This window comes from Oncorhynchus gorbuscha, unplaced genomic scaffold, assembly GCF_021184085.1.
Source record: "Oncorhynchus gorbuscha isolate QuinsamMale2020 ecotype Even-year unplaced genomic scaffold, OgorEven_v1.0 Un_scaffold_99:::fragment_4:::debris, whole genome shotgun sequence".
Taxonomy (NCBI): Eukaryota; Metazoa; Chordata; class Actinopteri; order Salmoniformes; family Salmonidae; genus Oncorhynchus; species Oncorhynchus gorbuscha.
Genome location: NW_025745729.1, coordinates 96,101 through 113,252, shown reverse-complemented (window position 1 = coordinate 113,252; position 17,152 = coordinate 96,101). Strand labels below are relative to the sequence as shown.

At 43.5% G+C, this 17,152-nt stretch overlaps 1 protein-coding gene and 1 pseudogene across 1 annotated transcript; both read left to right on the top strand.

Annotated features, from left to right (window-relative positions):
• The first annotated feature begins 1,591 nt into the window (after nucleotides 1-1,591).
• On the top strand, nucleotides 1,592-6,624 carry LOC124019460 (annotated as a pseudogene).
• A 4,623-nt stretch (nucleotides 6,625-11,247) lies between these two features.
• LOC124019456 (extracellular calcium-sensing receptor-like) lies at nucleotides 11,248-16,416 on the top strand. The gene is made up of 7 exons (XM_046334803.1): nucleotides 11,248-11,531; nucleotides 11,951-12,245; nucleotides 12,742-13,031; nucleotides 13,255-13,535; nucleotides 13,797-14,005; nucleotides 14,302-14,647; nucleotides 14,900-16,416. The coding sequence occupies exons 1-7, from the start codon at nucleotides 11,248-11,250 to the stop codon at nucleotides 15,814-15,816; spliced, it is 2,622 nt and encodes an 873-aa protein (XP_046190759.1). The 3' UTR covers nucleotides 15,817-16,416.
• Nucleotides 16,417-17,152: the final 736 nt, after the last annotated feature.

Here is a 17,152-nt window from a genome sequence, read left to right as displayed (position 1 = left end):
TCTTCTCAGATTTCTGCCTGCCAAATGATTTATGTTTTACTCACAGACATCATTCAAACAGTTTTAGAAACTTCAGAGTGTTTCCTATCCAAATATACTAATGATTAGCATATATTAGCAACTGGGCCTGAGTAGCAGGCAGTTTACTCTGGGCACCTTATTCATCCAAGCTACTCAATATTGCCCCCCAGTCACCAAGAAGTTAAAACTTTATTGAATACTCATCTCTTCAGTAGGGACTATGATTGAGTGTAGTCTGGCCCAGTGGTGTGAAGGTGAACGGAAAGATACTGGAGCGACAAACCGCCCTTGCTGTCTCTGCCTGTCCAGTTCCCCTCTCTACACAGGGATTCTCTTCCTCCAACCCTATTAGGGGGCTAAGTCACTGGCTTACTTGTGCTCTTCCATGCCGTCCCTAGGAGGGGTGAGTGGGTTGAGTCTCTGACATGATCTACCTTTGTTGGTTGGCGCCCCCTTCGGGTTTGTGCCAAGGGAGATCTTCATGGGCTACCTGTCTTGTCTCAGGGTAGTCAGTTGGTGGTTAAAGATATCTAGTGGTGTGGGGGCTGTGCTTTCACAGTGGGTTTATATCTGCCTGATTGGCCCTGTCCGGGGTATAGTCAGATAGGGCCACAGTGTCTCCCAACCCCTCCTGTTTCAGCCTCCAGTAATTATGCTGCAATAGATTATGTGTCCGGGGGCTAGGTTCACTGTTGTGTCTGGAGTATTCTCCTGTCTTATCCAGTGTCCTGTGTGAATTTAACGCTCCCTTGAATCTCTCTTGGCCATGTCTTTCTAATCTCCAGGACCTGAGCCATGGGACCATGCCTCGGGACTACCTGGCCTGAGACTCCTGGATGTCCTCAGTCCACCTGGTTGTGCTGCTGTTCCAGTTTCAACTGAACCCTGACCTGGTCACCAAGAGTGCTCCCTTGTCCCGGACCTGCTGTTTTTGACTCTCTACAGGCACAGCCAGAAGAGGACTGGCCTCCCCAGGAGCCTAGTTCCTCTCCAGGTTTCACTGGGTAGAGCCAGCATGCCAGAGGACTAGACTGCAGTGGAAATATAAGAGAGCCAGAGTGCAAAGAGGACAAGACAGAAGTGGAAATATAAGAGAAGCAGCGTGCCAAGAGGACTAGACTGTAGGGGAAATACTGTGTAGAGCCAGCGTGCCAAGAGGACTAGACTGTAGAGGAAATACTGTGTAGAGCCAGCGTGCCAAGAGGACTAGACTGTCAGAGGAAATACTGTGTAGAGCCAGCGTGGAGAGGACTAGACTGCAATGGAAATATAAGAGAGCCAGATGGTTATAGTGTGTCTACTGTATGTTTATGTCTATCTAAAAGATTACAGTCAATGTAGTTCTGATGCTGGTTCATGCAGTCTCTATAGATGAAAGAAGCAGGACCTGACTGAGTGAGCAGAGCAGCTTCTAGCCCCTCCCTCCTTGGCATGGCCATACCCACAGTGTGGCCCCCAGAGGAATCCCCACAGAGGTACGGTGAGTATTTAACCCAGAGAAGAGAGGTATCCTGACCTATATGGGTCTGTGTGGCGCTGTATTACTCCATACCTTCTACACATCAGGGGAATGAGGCTCTCTCCGTCTCCTGCTCTGGATCCAAGTCTGGCTGGTAGTCTGGTTCTACTACATCTAGCTGTGGTGGCTGGTGGGCTTGCCTTGCTCTCGTCTGCCTCTGTCTCTGCCCCTGGGCTGGAGTCTATCAGATGCAGGCTCCAAGGCACCCCTCGTCCTCCGGCGTTCTCCCAGGATGGGGACTTTGTCATCGGGGTGTTTTCTCCATTCACTACTATATGCACACTGTGGATCACAGCTACACCAGCCTGCCTGAGCCCCTGCAGTGCACAGGGAGGTCAGTGAGCGCAAGAGGGAACAGGGGACAGGACTGTGGCTGTGTGGGTAGACAGATTAATTGTGTTTTAAAAACAGAGAAACAGTGTGTTAAAAAAGACTGAAAGTTTTAATCACAGAGAAACAATGTTTTTAAAGAAAGATAAACAATTTGTTAAAGACAGATAAAAGGTTTGTTTAAAGACAGATGAACAGTTTTTAAAAGAGTAAACTGTTTTAAAGAGACAAACAGGTTTGAAAGACAGGTAAACTTTTAAAAGACAGATTAAAAGTGTAGGTAAAGCCTACTGTCACAAAGGATCACATTTTCAAATGCAGGCTATACTACAATGTCCTCAATTACAAACAACAAAAGTGTAGTCATATAGACGGTATGTAAAATAATACTAGATATTAGGCTGTTTGTCATGGAAACATTCTATAGGCTGGATTATGATTTGTCAGGAGGTGCTCACTGACCTATCTTCTATTTACAGTATGGATCCCCGTGAGCTGCGCTTCTCTCGCGCCATGATCTTCGCAGTTGAGGAGATAAACAACAGTTCTTACCTTCTACCGGGTGTCACGCTTGGTTATCAAGTGCACGACTCCTGTGCCTCGGTCCCTATAGCCGTGAAAGTGGCCTTCCAGCTGGCTAACGGCCTGGACCCAATGTTTGATACCGGAGAACAGTGCTCAGGGTCGGCTACAGTGACAGCTATAGTTGGCGAGTCTGCTTCCACACCTACCATCAGCATGTTGCGCGTCATCGGCCCTTTCGGCATTCCTCAGGTAACTCTTGTGAAAATAAATCATTCAGCTTCTTTTAATTTACTGAATTCCAAGAGTATTTTCTCCTCTCTTTCAGGAATGAGTTCTACTTTTAATTCACTGTATTCCAACTGTATTCTCCTTCTTTTAAGAATATACATTTCTGTGTGAAATTATGTGGAGAAAACCACTTGAACATAGACTGAGGACTTAGTCTGGAGAACTTCTGGCATTTGAACATAGAATGAGGACTTGAGTCTGGAGAACTTCTGTCCATTAAAACATGATCTGAGGACTATCTTTCATAGGCTAGGTTGTTATGGGAGACCAGGGATTGGTGTCACAGTGTTACTTTTTCATTCTGACCCAATGAAAAACAATGAGTTGACTTATTATTATTAATGTCTCCCTAACATCAAACTACAGAGCAAAATAAAAAGAGTAGGAAGTTGCCAATAAATTAGAGTAGTTTGGTCAACATGATGTTCTTTCTCATGTTTTCAACTGTCTGTTTTTAACTAGGTGAGTCACTCTTCCACCTGTGCGTGTCTGAGTGATAAGAAACAGTATCCAACCTTCTTCAGAACCATCCCCAGTGATCAGTTCCAGGCTGCCGCTCTGGCAAACCTCATCAGGCACTTCGGCTGGACCTGGATTGGGGCGGTCCGTTCCGACACTGACTACGGTAATAATGGGATGGCTGCTTTCCTACAGGCAGCACAAGAGGAGGGCATCTGTGTGGAGTATTCTGAAGCATTCTCCCTTACCAACCCACACAGCAGAGTGCAACGGGTGGCTGACGTGATCCGCAGGTGATCCATGAATACTGGTGAACTTTTCATTCATACAAATGCAAGACCATATTTATAAAAAATAATATTGTTTTTAATTTCTCTCTACACCCAAAGCTGATCTGTGAGACCAACATGATTTGCATATCTTAAGCATGTCAAAAGTGTTGATTAATACTAATGGTCATGTTTACTTCACTGAGACATTCCAATGAATGACAAACATGACCAGCATATTAAGCATATGATATAATCATGTTTCCCAGCTCCACAGCCCAGGTGGTGGTTGCATTCGTATCTTCTTGGGACATGAGAATCCTGCTGAGGGAGATGGAACGCCTGCCCTCTCCACCCCGCCAGTGGATCGGGAGTGAGTCCTGGGTCACTGATCCAAATATGCTGAGTTTCGGACTGTGTGCCGGGGCCATTGGATATGGCATCCAACGCTCTGTCATCCCCGGCCTCAGGGACTTCCTCCTGGACCTCACCCCACAGAAGGTGTCCAAGTCTCCCCTGCTCACTGAGTTCTGGGAGGGAGCCTTTGGCTGTAGGCTGAGGATAGGTATCTATGTATCTATATATCCATCCATCCATGCATCCATCCATGCATCCATCCTTCAGTCTATTTACATGTCTGTCTGTCTGTCTATCATCTATCTGTCTGTTTCTGTCTGTCTGTCTGTCCATCCATCTGTCTGTCTGTCTGTCTGTCTGTCTGTCTGTCTGTCTGTCTGTCTGTCTGTCTGTCTGTCTGTCTGTCTGTCTGTCTGTCTGTCTGTCTGTCTGTCTGTCTGTCTGTCTGTCTGTCTGTCTCTGTCTATCTATCTGTCTGTCTGTCTGTAGGGACCTCTACAGGTGTTGGGGTTGAAGAGGTGTGTGATGGCAGTGAGGATATACAGCAGCTACAGACCCCCTACACAGATACATCCCAGCTGCGTGTCACTAACATGGTGTATAAAGCTGTTTATGCCATAGCACACGCCATCCACAAAGTCGTTTGTGAAGAGAGAGAAAACTCCACTGTGAACTGTGACAAAAACCTTAATGTGAAGCCAACACAGGTGAATGACAAGTCTGTAGTATCATTTCCTGATAAATATGTTTATAAAGACAACATGTATGAAGGCCTAGGAGTTCTCATTATACTTTACAACTTCTTCTGATAAAAATCTGAGTAAATTTAGTTGAATTTTTCTGTCTTTCTTCTCCATCTCCATCTTCCCATCTTTCTTCCCCTTTCTCCATCTCTCATCTCATCTCTCACTCCTCTCTCTCTCATCTATCTCTCCATCTCTCATCCCTTCTCTCATCTCTCTCTTCCCTTATCTCCATCTCCCCTCACCTCTGTCCTTCTCTCACATCCTCTCTCTCTCGCTCCTTCTCTCTCTCTCTCTCCCTTGCCCTTCCAAACCCCAGGTCCTGGAGAGATTGAGGAGGGTGAACTTCTCTCGTAACGGGTACCAGGTGTCTTTCGATGCCAACGGGGACCCAGTGGCCACCTATGAGCTGGTAAACTGGCAGAGACGGGAGAGTGGGAAGATGGAGTTTGTGACAGTGGGGCGCTATGATGCGTCCCTGCCTCCTGACCAGAGGTTTGACATCAACAGGGAAATCACCTGGGTAAAGAACAGTACCCAAGTACCTGTGTCAGTGTGCAGTGAGAGCTGTCCCCCAGGCACTCGTAAGGCTGTACAGAAAGGAAAGCCTGTATGCTGTTATGACTGTATCCAATGTGCAGAGGGAGAGATCAGTAATAACACAGGTAGGACTATAGGAACAGTTGGCATAAAATGTGTAGTAATTTCTATCCCGGTTTACTAAGTATTGGTTTATTCATATTACCAGCACGACAAAGGTAGTGTCTGTCAATCATGTTCCTGTTCTTATTATCTCATGTAAGCTGCATATTAATTCAACATTCTCTATTGTAAACTGACAAAGTGCAGCATTGTGGGACATGTATTTGAAAAAAAATAAAACCTGAATCTATTATTATTAACATTTGATGTCTGTTGTTTTGTCCTGGTCAGATTCTTCAGACTGTCTGATCTGTCCCGAAGAGTACTGGCCCAACGCTGAGAGAGACCTCTGTATCCTTAAACCTGTTGAGTTCCTGTCCTTCCACGAGGTCCTCGGAATCATCCTGACAGCCTGCTCTGTGGGCGGGGCTTGTTTGGCCATCGCCACGTCAACCGTCTTCTACCACCACCGAACGTCGGCCATTGTCAGGGCCAACAACTCTGAGCTGAGCTTCCTGCTGCTCTTCTCCTTGACTCTGTGTTTTCTGTGTTCTCTTACTTTCATTGGCCGGCCCTCTGAGTGGTCCTGTATGCTGCGTCACACAGCGTTTGGGATCACCTTTGTCCTCTGCATCTCTTGTGTTCTGGGGAAAACAATAGTGGTGTTGATGGCCTTCAGGGCTACGCTTCCAGGCAGTAATGTCATGAAATGGTTTGGTCCTCCACAGCAGAGATTGACTGTAGTGTCCTTCACGTTTGTCCAGGCTTTGATATGCACTCTGTGGTTGGTCCTGTCCCCTCCCTTCCCCATTAAAAACCTCACTACCTACAAGGAAAAGATCATTCTAGAGTGCGATGTGGGTTCAGCTATTGGTTTCTGGGCTGTGTTGGGCTATATAGGACTCCTGTCTCTCTTGTGCTTTGTGCTGGCTTTTCTGGCTCGGAAGCTACCTGATAATTTCAATGAGGCCAAATTCATCACCTTCAGCATGCTCATATTCTGTGCAGTCTGGATCACCTTTATCCCAGCTTATTTCAGCTCTCCTGGGAAGTTGACTGTAGCTGTGGAGATCTTTGCCATCATCACCTCTAGCTTTGGGTTGTTCTTTCTATTATTTGTTCCTAAATGCTTTATTATTCTGTTCAGGCCGGAGAAGAACACCAAGAAACACCTCATGGAGAAGACATCCAATGATATACGTTATTAAGAAAATATTGACGGGAACAGACATTGTAACGTTCATTTATATGGTTTTTCATAGAGTTAGGTAGGACTACTCTGACAGAGATGAACAACAATTTATCAGATAATCATTGGTAACATTGTAACTAGTAACATGACAGGTTCACTTTAGATATTCCAATGTTATGAGAGATTGTTCAAATCTAGAGTGTTAAAATCTAATTAGACCTGCTACATGATGTGATTAGCAGTAGCCTACAGAGTGGAACCACTTCCATGTTGTTGGAGAAAAGCTTTATACCTATATGAATTGATATAACATTGAAGTGCATGTGTTCAATTTATAATGTAATTCATCATATTATGTATTATAATAATATAATAAACATTTTCAGATACATTTACATTTACATTTAAGTCATTTAGCAGACGCTCTTATCCAGAGCGAGATACAGTTGAAGTCAGAAGTTTACATACACATAGGTTGGAGTAATTAAAACACGTTTTTCAACAACTCCACACATTTCTTGTTAACTTCTTGGATATAGGGGGCGCTCTTTTAATTTATGGATAAAAAACTGTTCCTGTTTTAAACAAGATATTTTGTCACGAGAAGATGCTCAACTATGCATATAATTGACAGCTTTGGAAAGAAAACACTCTGACGTTTCCAAAACTGCAAAGATATTGTCTGTGAGTGCCCCAGAACTAATGCTACAGGCGAAATCAAGATGCAAATTCATACAGGAAGTGCCCCAGATTTTGAATGCGCTGTTTTCCAATGTCTCCTTATATGGCTGTGTATGGGTCACGAATGAGCTTACACTTTCTGTCGTTTCCCCAAGGTGTCGACAGCATTGTGACGTATTTGTAGGCAAATCACTGGAAGATTGACCATTTTAGACTACATCTACCAGGTGGCCGCTTGGTGTCCTCTGTTGCAATTATTGCGTAATCTCCAGCTGCGTGTGTTTTTCGTTTGCTTTGAGAAGAAACACAGCTGCCACGAATGATTTATCATCGAATAGATATGTGAAAAACACCTTGAGGATTGATTCTAAACAACGTTTGCCATGTTTCTGTCGATATTATGGAGTTAATTTGGTAAAAAGTTTGGCGTTGTAGAGACTGCATTTTCTGATTTTTTTCTTAGTCAAACGTGATGAACAAAATGGAGCGATTTCTCCTACACAAATAATATTTTGGGAAAAAAATAACATTTGCTATCTAACTGAGTGTCCTCATTGAAAACATCCGAAGTTATAGAGACTTAAATAGAGGGCAAAATAGGGGACAGGTGTGAAAGAGTAAACGAGGTTGTTAGGAGAATGAGGAACAGCTGGGAGCAGGAACGGAACGATAGAGAGAGAGAGGAATAGAGAGAGAGAAAGAAACCTAATAAGACCAGCAGGGGGAAACGAAGAGAAGAGAAAGCACAGGGACAAGACATGACAATACAATACATGACAGTATGGGTCACAGTTGAATTCTCTAAGGCTCTAGAGATGGGGTATCGTGTGGCCAAAATCTTTGAAGTGTGAAACTTTTCCAGGAAATCAGACACTCTTTTAAAAAAGTACATCAAGACATTCTTGAGATGCAAGCAAATGGCTTCAGGCTATCCTGCATCGGTCACAGATCAAGAGAGCAAAGACAAGTACATTCAAGACTATCACGACAGAGAAGGCATACTTCTTGACCCTAACAGAATAGAGGTCAATAAAACCAAAAGGAATGTGTCGAAATTGTACTTAAAACCACAAATAATTTTGGGAATTTGTTTTTTTCAGACCAATAAGTGGGTTCTACCCCCGGGTAATGTGGGTTCTACCCCCGGGTAATGTAAATGTGTTTCTTGCAAAATTTACCATGGCCTACGGCCGCCTTGAACTGTACACCCTCATGGAGCAGCTTCAGAGGCGTGTTCTTTAACCCCGACACAGACTCTCTGGTCTATGTAAGCAAACAGGGTGATAGGAACCCCCCACCTAGCAACTATCTGCGTGGTTTAAGGCCCTGGCAATCCTCAACATTCCCCTCTCGGGTGTGCCCAACTATAAGCTTCATCAACAGATTCAAGCTTTTAAACAAACACCTTCAACGAGATATAGCACCCCTAAAGATGCCCCAACAACCCCCCCTTATGAAAGGGATGATGATAACTCATTTACCCCCCTGAAAGTCTCCAGACCTTTTCCTAATCCCGATCTCTCAGGGTGGTTAGACGTTTGGATTCATTTTGAATGACTATGAATAAATTCAATACATTTTATTTGAAAAATTAAGCAATTTAACATTTGTGGCATTCTTGAAACATTTGACGTGAACATACGCCTTGATTACACGGTCTTAAAGGACACATATTTGAACACTTTTGATATTTTCTAACAAAACAAGCTACAATGTTGTAATTACTTCTTAAATAATCATTATAAAGAGACATAACATCTTCAAAAGAAACTCCCCGGGCTCTTTGGCATAGGTGGAATAAAAAGTGGTGACCACATGTAGTGGAAAGGTTATCTTGCACTTGTTTGATGCTGTAGTAGCTTTGGTCAACAATTCTTTAATAGATTTGGGGAAATGTGAAAAACTGGGTGGAAAGCCGTAGGAATCAAAAAAATTGTGAAAATGCTGCCCCTTATACCTTAAGAAGTTAAGGGCACTCCTCTATTGTTGAAGCAGTCCTTTGGGTATCAGGGCGTGGTTGACGCAGCCGCATACTTAGTTTTCTTCGGGGGCTGACCCTTCTGAGGATGTACCTTCTTTGGGTTCCTTTGAATCATAATCCTCAGGATTCGTATATATTATGCACTTCCTTAGATGAACAATGCTCTGCCGCTGTTGGCTCTGTACAAAAAGAACGTCCAACAACTCTAACATTTTCAATTCCATTAGATCTCAACTTTAATAAGTATGTGCAACCTAAAATCGCAAGTCAGGCCACCATCACAAATGTTTTGGCTGCGGGTTTCCTCGTTGCTGATATGGAACTCATCCACATGGAAGTCCATTCTTTCCTTATAATTTCACCCTGTGAAATACTTTTCCTTCCATATAGACGTTTGGAATGAGACTAACGTGAGGTAAAGAATAATTAATTCATTGGAAGACTAATTAAGAGATTTATTTGATCAAATTTAGTCTTCAGTATTAATGATGCCAAAGACACGACAATAGCTTGGAAAATTCAGGAAAAATATGTAATAGCTTTAGAAGCTTCTGATAGGCTGATTGACATCATTTGAGTCAATTGGAGGTGTACCTGTGGATGTATTTCAATGCCTACCTTCAAACTCAGTGCCTCTTTGCTTGACATCATGGGAAAATCAAATGAAATCAGCCAAGACCTCAGAAAAAAAAACTTGTAGACCTCCACAAGTCTGGTTCATCCTTGGGAGCAATTTCCAAATGAATGAAGGTACCACGTTCATCTATACAAACAATAGTACGCAAGTATAAACACCATGGTAACATGCAGGCGTCATTCTGCTTAGGAAGAAGATGTGTTCTGTCTCCTAGAGATTAGCGTGCTTTGGTGCGAAAAGTGCAAATCAAACCCAGAACAACAGCAAAGGACCTTGTGAATATACTGGAGGAAACAGGTATGAAAGTACATCTGTTTTCCACAGTAAAAAAGTCCTATACCGGAATAACCTGAAAGGCCGCTCAGCATGGAAGAAGCCACTGCTCCAAAATTGCCATAAAATGACAGACTACGGATTGCAACTGCACATGGGGACAAAGATTGTGACTATCGTTATGTTTGGGGGAAAAAGGATGAGTCTTGCATCCGTGAAGCATGGGGGTGGCAGCATCATGTTGTGGGGTTGCTTTGCTGCAGGAGGGACTGGTACACTTCACAAAATAGATGGCATCATGAGGAGAAAACATTATGTGGATATATTGAAGCAACATCTCAAGACATCAGTCAGGATGTTAAAGCTTGGTCGCAAATGGTTCTTCCAAATGGACAGTGACACCAAGCATACTTCCAAAGTTGTGGCTAAAATTGGCCTAAGGACAAAAAATCAAGGTTTTGTAGTGGCCAGCTCTGTCAGGAGGAATGGGCCAAAATTCACCCAACATACTGTGGGAAGCTTGTGGAAGGCTACCCAAAATGTTTGACCCAAATTAAACAATTTAAAGACAATGCTACCAAATACTAATTGAGTGTTTGTAAACTTCTGACCCACTGGGAATGTGATGAAAGAAATAAAACCTGAAATAAATAATTTTCTCTACTATTATTCTGCCTTTTCACATTCTCAAAATAAAGTGGTGATCCTAAATGACCTAAAACAGGGACTTTTTACTTGGATTAAATTAAAAATAAATTAAAACTGTTTTTAAATTGATTTGGCTAAGGCAAATGTAAAATTCCGACTTCAACTGAAAGGCAACGTGCCAAGAGGACTAGACTGGCGGGGAAATATAAGAGAGGAAGCTTACCAAGAGGACTAGACTGTAGAATAAATCCTGTGTACTGCCAGTGTGCCAAGAAGACTAACTGTAGAGGATTAACTGTATAGAGCCAGCATACCAAGAAGACAAGACTGTTGGGTAAATACTGTGTAGATCCAGCTTGCCAAGAGGTCTAGACTGTAGAGATAATATAAGAGAGGCCCATGCTTATTGTGTGTCTAATGTATGTTTATGTCTATCTAAACCATTACAGTCAACGTAGTTCTGATGCTGGTGAGTCTCTATAGCTGAAAGAAGCAGGACCTGACTGGGTGAGGAGAGCAGCTTCTAGCCCCTCCCTCCCTGGCATGGCCATACCCACAGTGTGGCCCCCAGAGGAATACCCACAGAGGTACGGTGGGTATTTAACCCAGAGAAGAGAGGTATCCTGACCTATATGGGTCTGTGTGGCGCTGTATTACTCCATACCTTCTACACATCAGGGGAATGAAGCTCTCTCCGGCTCCTGCTCTGGATCCAAGTCTGGCTGGTAGTCTGGTTCTACTACATCTAGCTGTGGTGACTGGTGGGCTTGCCTTGCTCTCGTCTGCCTCTGTCTCTGCCTCTGGGCTGGAGTCTGTAAGATGCAGGCTCCAAGGCACCCCTCGTCCTCCGGCGTTCTCCCAGGACGGGGACTTTGTCATCGGGGGTGTTTTCTCCATTCATTACTATATGCACACTGTGGATCACAGCTACACCAGCCTGCCTGAGCCCCTGCAGTGCACAGGGAGGTCAGTGAGCGCAAGAGGGAGCAGGGGACAGGACTGTGGCTGTGTGGGTAGACAGATAAATTGTGTTTTAAAGACAGAGAAACAGTGTGTTTAAAGATTGATAAACAGTGTGTTTAAATACGATAAACAGTGTGTTTAAAGACAGGTTAACAGTGTTTTAAAGACAGATAAACAGTGTTTTTAAATACCATAATCAGTGTGTTTGTGTCTGAGAGAGTAGGTAAAGACTACTGTTACAAAGGATCACATTTTCAATTGCAGGCTAGATTACAATGTCCTCAATTACAGACAACAAAAGTGTAGGCATATAGACGGTATGGAAAATAATACTAGATATTAGGCTGTTTGCCATGGAAACATTCTATAGTCTAGTTCATCATTCATCAGGAGGTGCTCACTGACCCATCATCTATTTACAGAATGGATTCCCGTGAGTTACGCTTCTCGCGCGCCATGATCTTCGCAGTTGAGGAGATAAACAACAGTTCAGACCTTCTACCGGGTGTCACACTTGGTTATCAAGTGCACGACTCCTGCAACTTGGTCCCTATGGCCGTGAAAGTGGCCTTCCAGCTGGCTAACGGCCTGGACCCCATGTTTGATACCGGAGAACAGTGCTCAGGGTCGGCTACAGTGACAGCTATCGTTGGCGAGTCTGCCTCCACGCCTACAATCAGCATGTTGCGCATCATTGGCCCTTTTGGCATTCCTCAGGTAAACTTCTATGAAAAGAAATCATTCAGACTCTTTTAATGTACTGTATTCCTAGTGTATATCCTCCTCTCTTTCAGGAATATACATTTCTGTTTGAAAATATGGGGAGAAAGGCATTTGAACATAGACTGAGAACTATGAGTCTGGAGAACATCTTGCGGCATTAAAACATGGTCTGAGTACTATCTTTCATAGGCTAGGTTGTTATGGGAGACCAGGGATTGGTGTCACAGTTTTGTGTACCTTTTCATTCTGGCGTAATGAAAAACAATAGTTTGGCTTATTATTATTAATATCTCCCCTCCCTTATTCCACCTTTATTTAACCAGGTAAGCTAGTTGAGAACAAGTTATCATTTGCAACTGCAAACTGGCCAAGATAAGGCCAACATCAAACGACACAGCTAAATAAAATAGCAGGAAGTAGCCAATACATTAGAGTTGTGAGGCCGACATGATGTTCTTTCTCATGTTTTCGATTTTCTGTTTTTACCAAGGTGAGCCACTCTTCCACCTGTGCGTGTCTGAGTGATAAGAAACAGTATCCAACCTTCTTCAGAACCATCCCCAGTGATCAGTTCCAGGCTGCCGCTCTGGCCCACCTCATCAGGCACTTCGGCTGGACCTGGATTGGGGCGGTCCGTTCCGACTCTGACTACGGTAATAACGGGATGGCGGCTTTCCTAAAGGCAGCACAAGAGGAGGGCATCTGTGTGGAGTATTCTGAAGCCTTCTCCCTTACCAACCCAATCAGCAGAGTGCAACGGGTGGCTGACGTGATCCGCAGGTGATCCCATGATTACTTGTGAACTTTTCATTCATACAAGTCCAAGACTAGATTTATAAAACATATTGTTGTTGGTATATTCTCTCATTTCCAAAGCAGATCTGTGAGACCAACATGATTTGAAAAAGTGTTGATGAATACTAATGTTCACTTCACTGAGACATTCCAATGAATGACAAACATGACCAGCATATTAAGCATATGATATAATCATGTTCCCCAGCTCCACAGCCCAGGTGGTGGTTGCATTTGTATCCTCTTGGGACATGAGACTCCTGCTGAGGGAGATGGAACGTCTGCCCTCTCCACCCCGCCAGTGGATCGGGAGCGAGTCCTGGGTCACTGAACCAGAGATGCTGCGTTTCGGCCTGTGTGCCGGGACCATCGGAATTGGCATCCAACGCTCTGTCATCCCTGGCCTCAGGGACTTCCTCCTGGACCTCTCCCCACAGAAGGTGTCCAACTCTCCCCTGCTCACTGAGTTCTGGGAAGCAGCCTTTGGCTGTAGGCTGGGTATAGGTATCTATCTATCTGTCTGTCCGTCCGTCCGTCGTCCATCTGTCTGTCTGTCTGTCTGTCTGTCTGTCTGTCTGTCTGTCTGTCTGTCTGTCTGTCTGTCTGTCTGTCTGTCTGTCTGTCTGTCTGTCTGTCTGTCTGTCTGTCTGTCTGTCTGTCTGTCTGTCTGTCTGTCTCTCTGTCTCTCTGTCTCTCTGTCTCTCTGTCTCTCTGTCTCTCTCTCTTTCTGTATATCTGTAGGGACTGTAGGTGTTGGGGTTGAGGAGAAAGTGTGTGATGGCAGTGAGGATATACAGCAGCTACAGACCCCCTACACAGATACATCCCACCTGCGTGTCACTAACATGGTGTATAAAGCTGTTTATGCCATAGCACACGCCATTCACAGCATCGTTTGTGAAGAGAGAGAAAACTCCACTGTGAAATGTGACAAAAACCTTAATGTGAAGCCAACACAGGTGAATGACAAGTCTATAGTTTAATTTCCTAATAAATATGTTTATTTATACTATATGTATGAAGGCCTAGGAGTTCTCATTCTACTTCACAACTTCTTCTGAAGTTACACATCTGATAAATATGATTTAAATTCATGTTCTGTTTCTCTCTCTCCCTCTCTCTTCCCTTCTCTCCTTATCTCTCTTTCCATATTTCTTCCCCTTTCTCTCCATCTCTCATCCTCTCACTCATCTATCTCTTCCCTTATCTCCATTTCTCTTCATCTCTCTCCCTCCCTTGCCCTTTTAACCCCCAGGTCCTGGAGAGATTGAGGAGGGTGAACTTCTCTCGTAACGGGTACGAGGTGTCTTTCGATGCCAACGGGGACCCAGTGGCCACCTATGAGCTGGTCAACTGGCAGATACAGGAGAGTGGGAAGATGGAGTTTGTGACAGTGGGGCGCTATGATGCATCCCTGCCTCCTGACCAGAGGCTTGACATCGAGAGGGAAATCACCTGGGTAAAGAACAGTACACAAGTACCTGTGTCAGTGTGCAGTGAGAGCTGTCCCCCAGGCACTCGTAAGGCTGTACAGAAAGGAAAGCCTGTATGCTGTTATGACTGTATCCAATGTGCAGAGGGAGAAATAAGTGATAACACAGGTAGGACTATAGGAACAGTTGGCAAAATTGTGTAGTAATTTCTATCACGGTTTGTTCATATTAGCAGCACTGCAAATTTTGTGCCTGTCAATCATGTTCCTATTCTTATTATCTTATGTAAGCTGTACATTAAGTAAACATTCTTTATTGTAAACTTACAAAGTGCAGCATTGTGGGACATGTTTTTGTATATAAATCAAACCTGAATCTATTATTATTAACATTTGATGTCTGTTGTTTTGTCCTGGTCAGATTCTTCAGACTGTCTGATCTGTCCAGAAGAGTACTGGCCCAACGCTGAGAGAGACCTCTGTATCCTTAAACCTGTTGAGTTCCTGTCCTTCCACGAGGTCCTCGGAATCATCCTGACTGCCTGCTCTGTGGGCGGGGCTTGTCTGGCCATCGCCACGGCAGCTGTCTTCTACCACCACCGAAATTCTGCCATCGTCAGGGCCAACAACTCGGAGCTGAGCTTCCTGCTGCTCTTCTCCTTGGCTCTGTGTTTTCTGTGTTCTCTTACTTTCATTGGCCGGCCCTCTGAATGGTCCTGTATGCTGCGTCACACAGCGTTTGGGATCACCTTCGTCCTCTGCATCTCTTGTGTTCTGGGGAAAACAATAGTGGTGTTGATGGCCTTCAGGGCTACACTTCCAGCCAGTAATGTCATGAAATGGTTTGGTCCTCAACAGCAGAGATTGACTGTAGTGTCCTTCACGTTTGTCCAGGCTTTGATATGCACTCTGTGGTTGGTCCTGTCCCCTCCCTTCCCCATTAAAAACCTCACTACCTACAAGGAAAAGATCATTCTAGAGTGTGATGTTGGTTCAGCTATTGGTTTCTGGGCTGTGTTGGGTTATATAGGACTCCTGGCTCTCTTGTGCTTTGTGCTGGCTTTTCTGGCTCGGAAGCTGCCTGATAACTTCAATGAGGCCAAATTCATCACCTTCAGCATGCTCATATTCTGTGCAGTCTGGATCACCTTTATCCCAGCTTATTTCAGCTCTCCAGGGAAATTGACTGTAGCTGTGGAGATCTTTGCCATCATCACCTCTAGCTTTGGGTTGTTCTTTCTATTATTTGTTCCTAAATGCTTTATTATTCTGTTCAGGCCAGAGAAGAACACCAAGAAACACCTCATGGAGAAGACATCCAATGATAAACGTTATTAAGAAATGATTGAGGGAGAACAACATTGTAACGTTCAGTTATATGGTTTATCATACAGTTAGGTAGGACGACTCTGACAGAGATGAACAACAATTTATCAGATAATCATTGGTAACATTGTAACTCGTAACATGACAGGTTCACTTTAGATATTCCAATGTTATGAGAGATTGTTAAAATCTAATTAGACCTGCTAAATGATGTGATTAGCAGTAGCCTACAGAGTGGAACCACTTCCATGTTGTTGGAGAAAAGCTTTATTCCTATATGAATTGATATAACATTGAAGTGCATGTATTCAATTGATATTGTAATTCATCATATTATGAATTATAATAATATAATAAAAATGTTCATGCACAGTTGAAGTGGAACGTTTACATACACTTAGTTTATAGTCATTGCAACTCGTTTTTCAACAACTCCACACTTTTCTTGTACACAAATTGTAATCTACTTTGTACACGACACAAGGAATTTTCCCAACAATTGTTTCCAGACAGATTATTTTACTTGTAATTCACTGTTTCACACTTCCAGTTGGTGAGATGTTTACATGCACTTCATTGACTGTGCCTTTAAACAGCTTGGACAATTCCAGAAATATATGTCATGGCTTTAGAAACTTCTGATAGTCTAATTGACATCATTTGAGTCAATTGGAGGTGTACCTGTGGATGTATTTCAAGGCCTACCTTCAAACTCAATGCCTTTTTGTTTGACATCATGGTAAAATCAAATGAAATCGGCCATTATTATCCTTGGGGGCAATTTCCAAACACCTGAAGGTACCACGTTCATCTGTACAAACAATAGTACTGTCACGCCCTTGTTTCTCTATGGTGTAGTAAGTCAGTGTGTGACTAGGAGTTATTCTAGTTTATCATTTCTATATTGTGTTCGATATTTTATTTTCTATGTTGGTGTTTTGTTTGATTCCCAATTAGAGGCAGCTGATAATCGTTGTCTCTAATTGGGGATCCATATATAGGTAGATATTTGTCCCACCTGTGTTTGTGGGATATTATTTTGTGTTTGTGCATGTGTTCCATGTAGTCATGTTCTGTTGTTCGTTTATTTGATTTATTGTTTTTGGTTTAAGATTCACTTTGGAATAAATATGTGGAACTCAATATCAGCTGCGCCTTGGTCCAGTTCTTATGACAACCGTGACAAGTACGCAAGTAAAAACACCATGGGACAACGCATGGGTCGTACCGCTCAGGAGGAATATGTGTTCTGTCTCCTAGAGATTAACGTACTTTGGTGCGAAAAGTGCAAATCAATCCTAGAACTACAACAAAGGACCTTGTGAAGATGCTGGATGAAACAGGTACG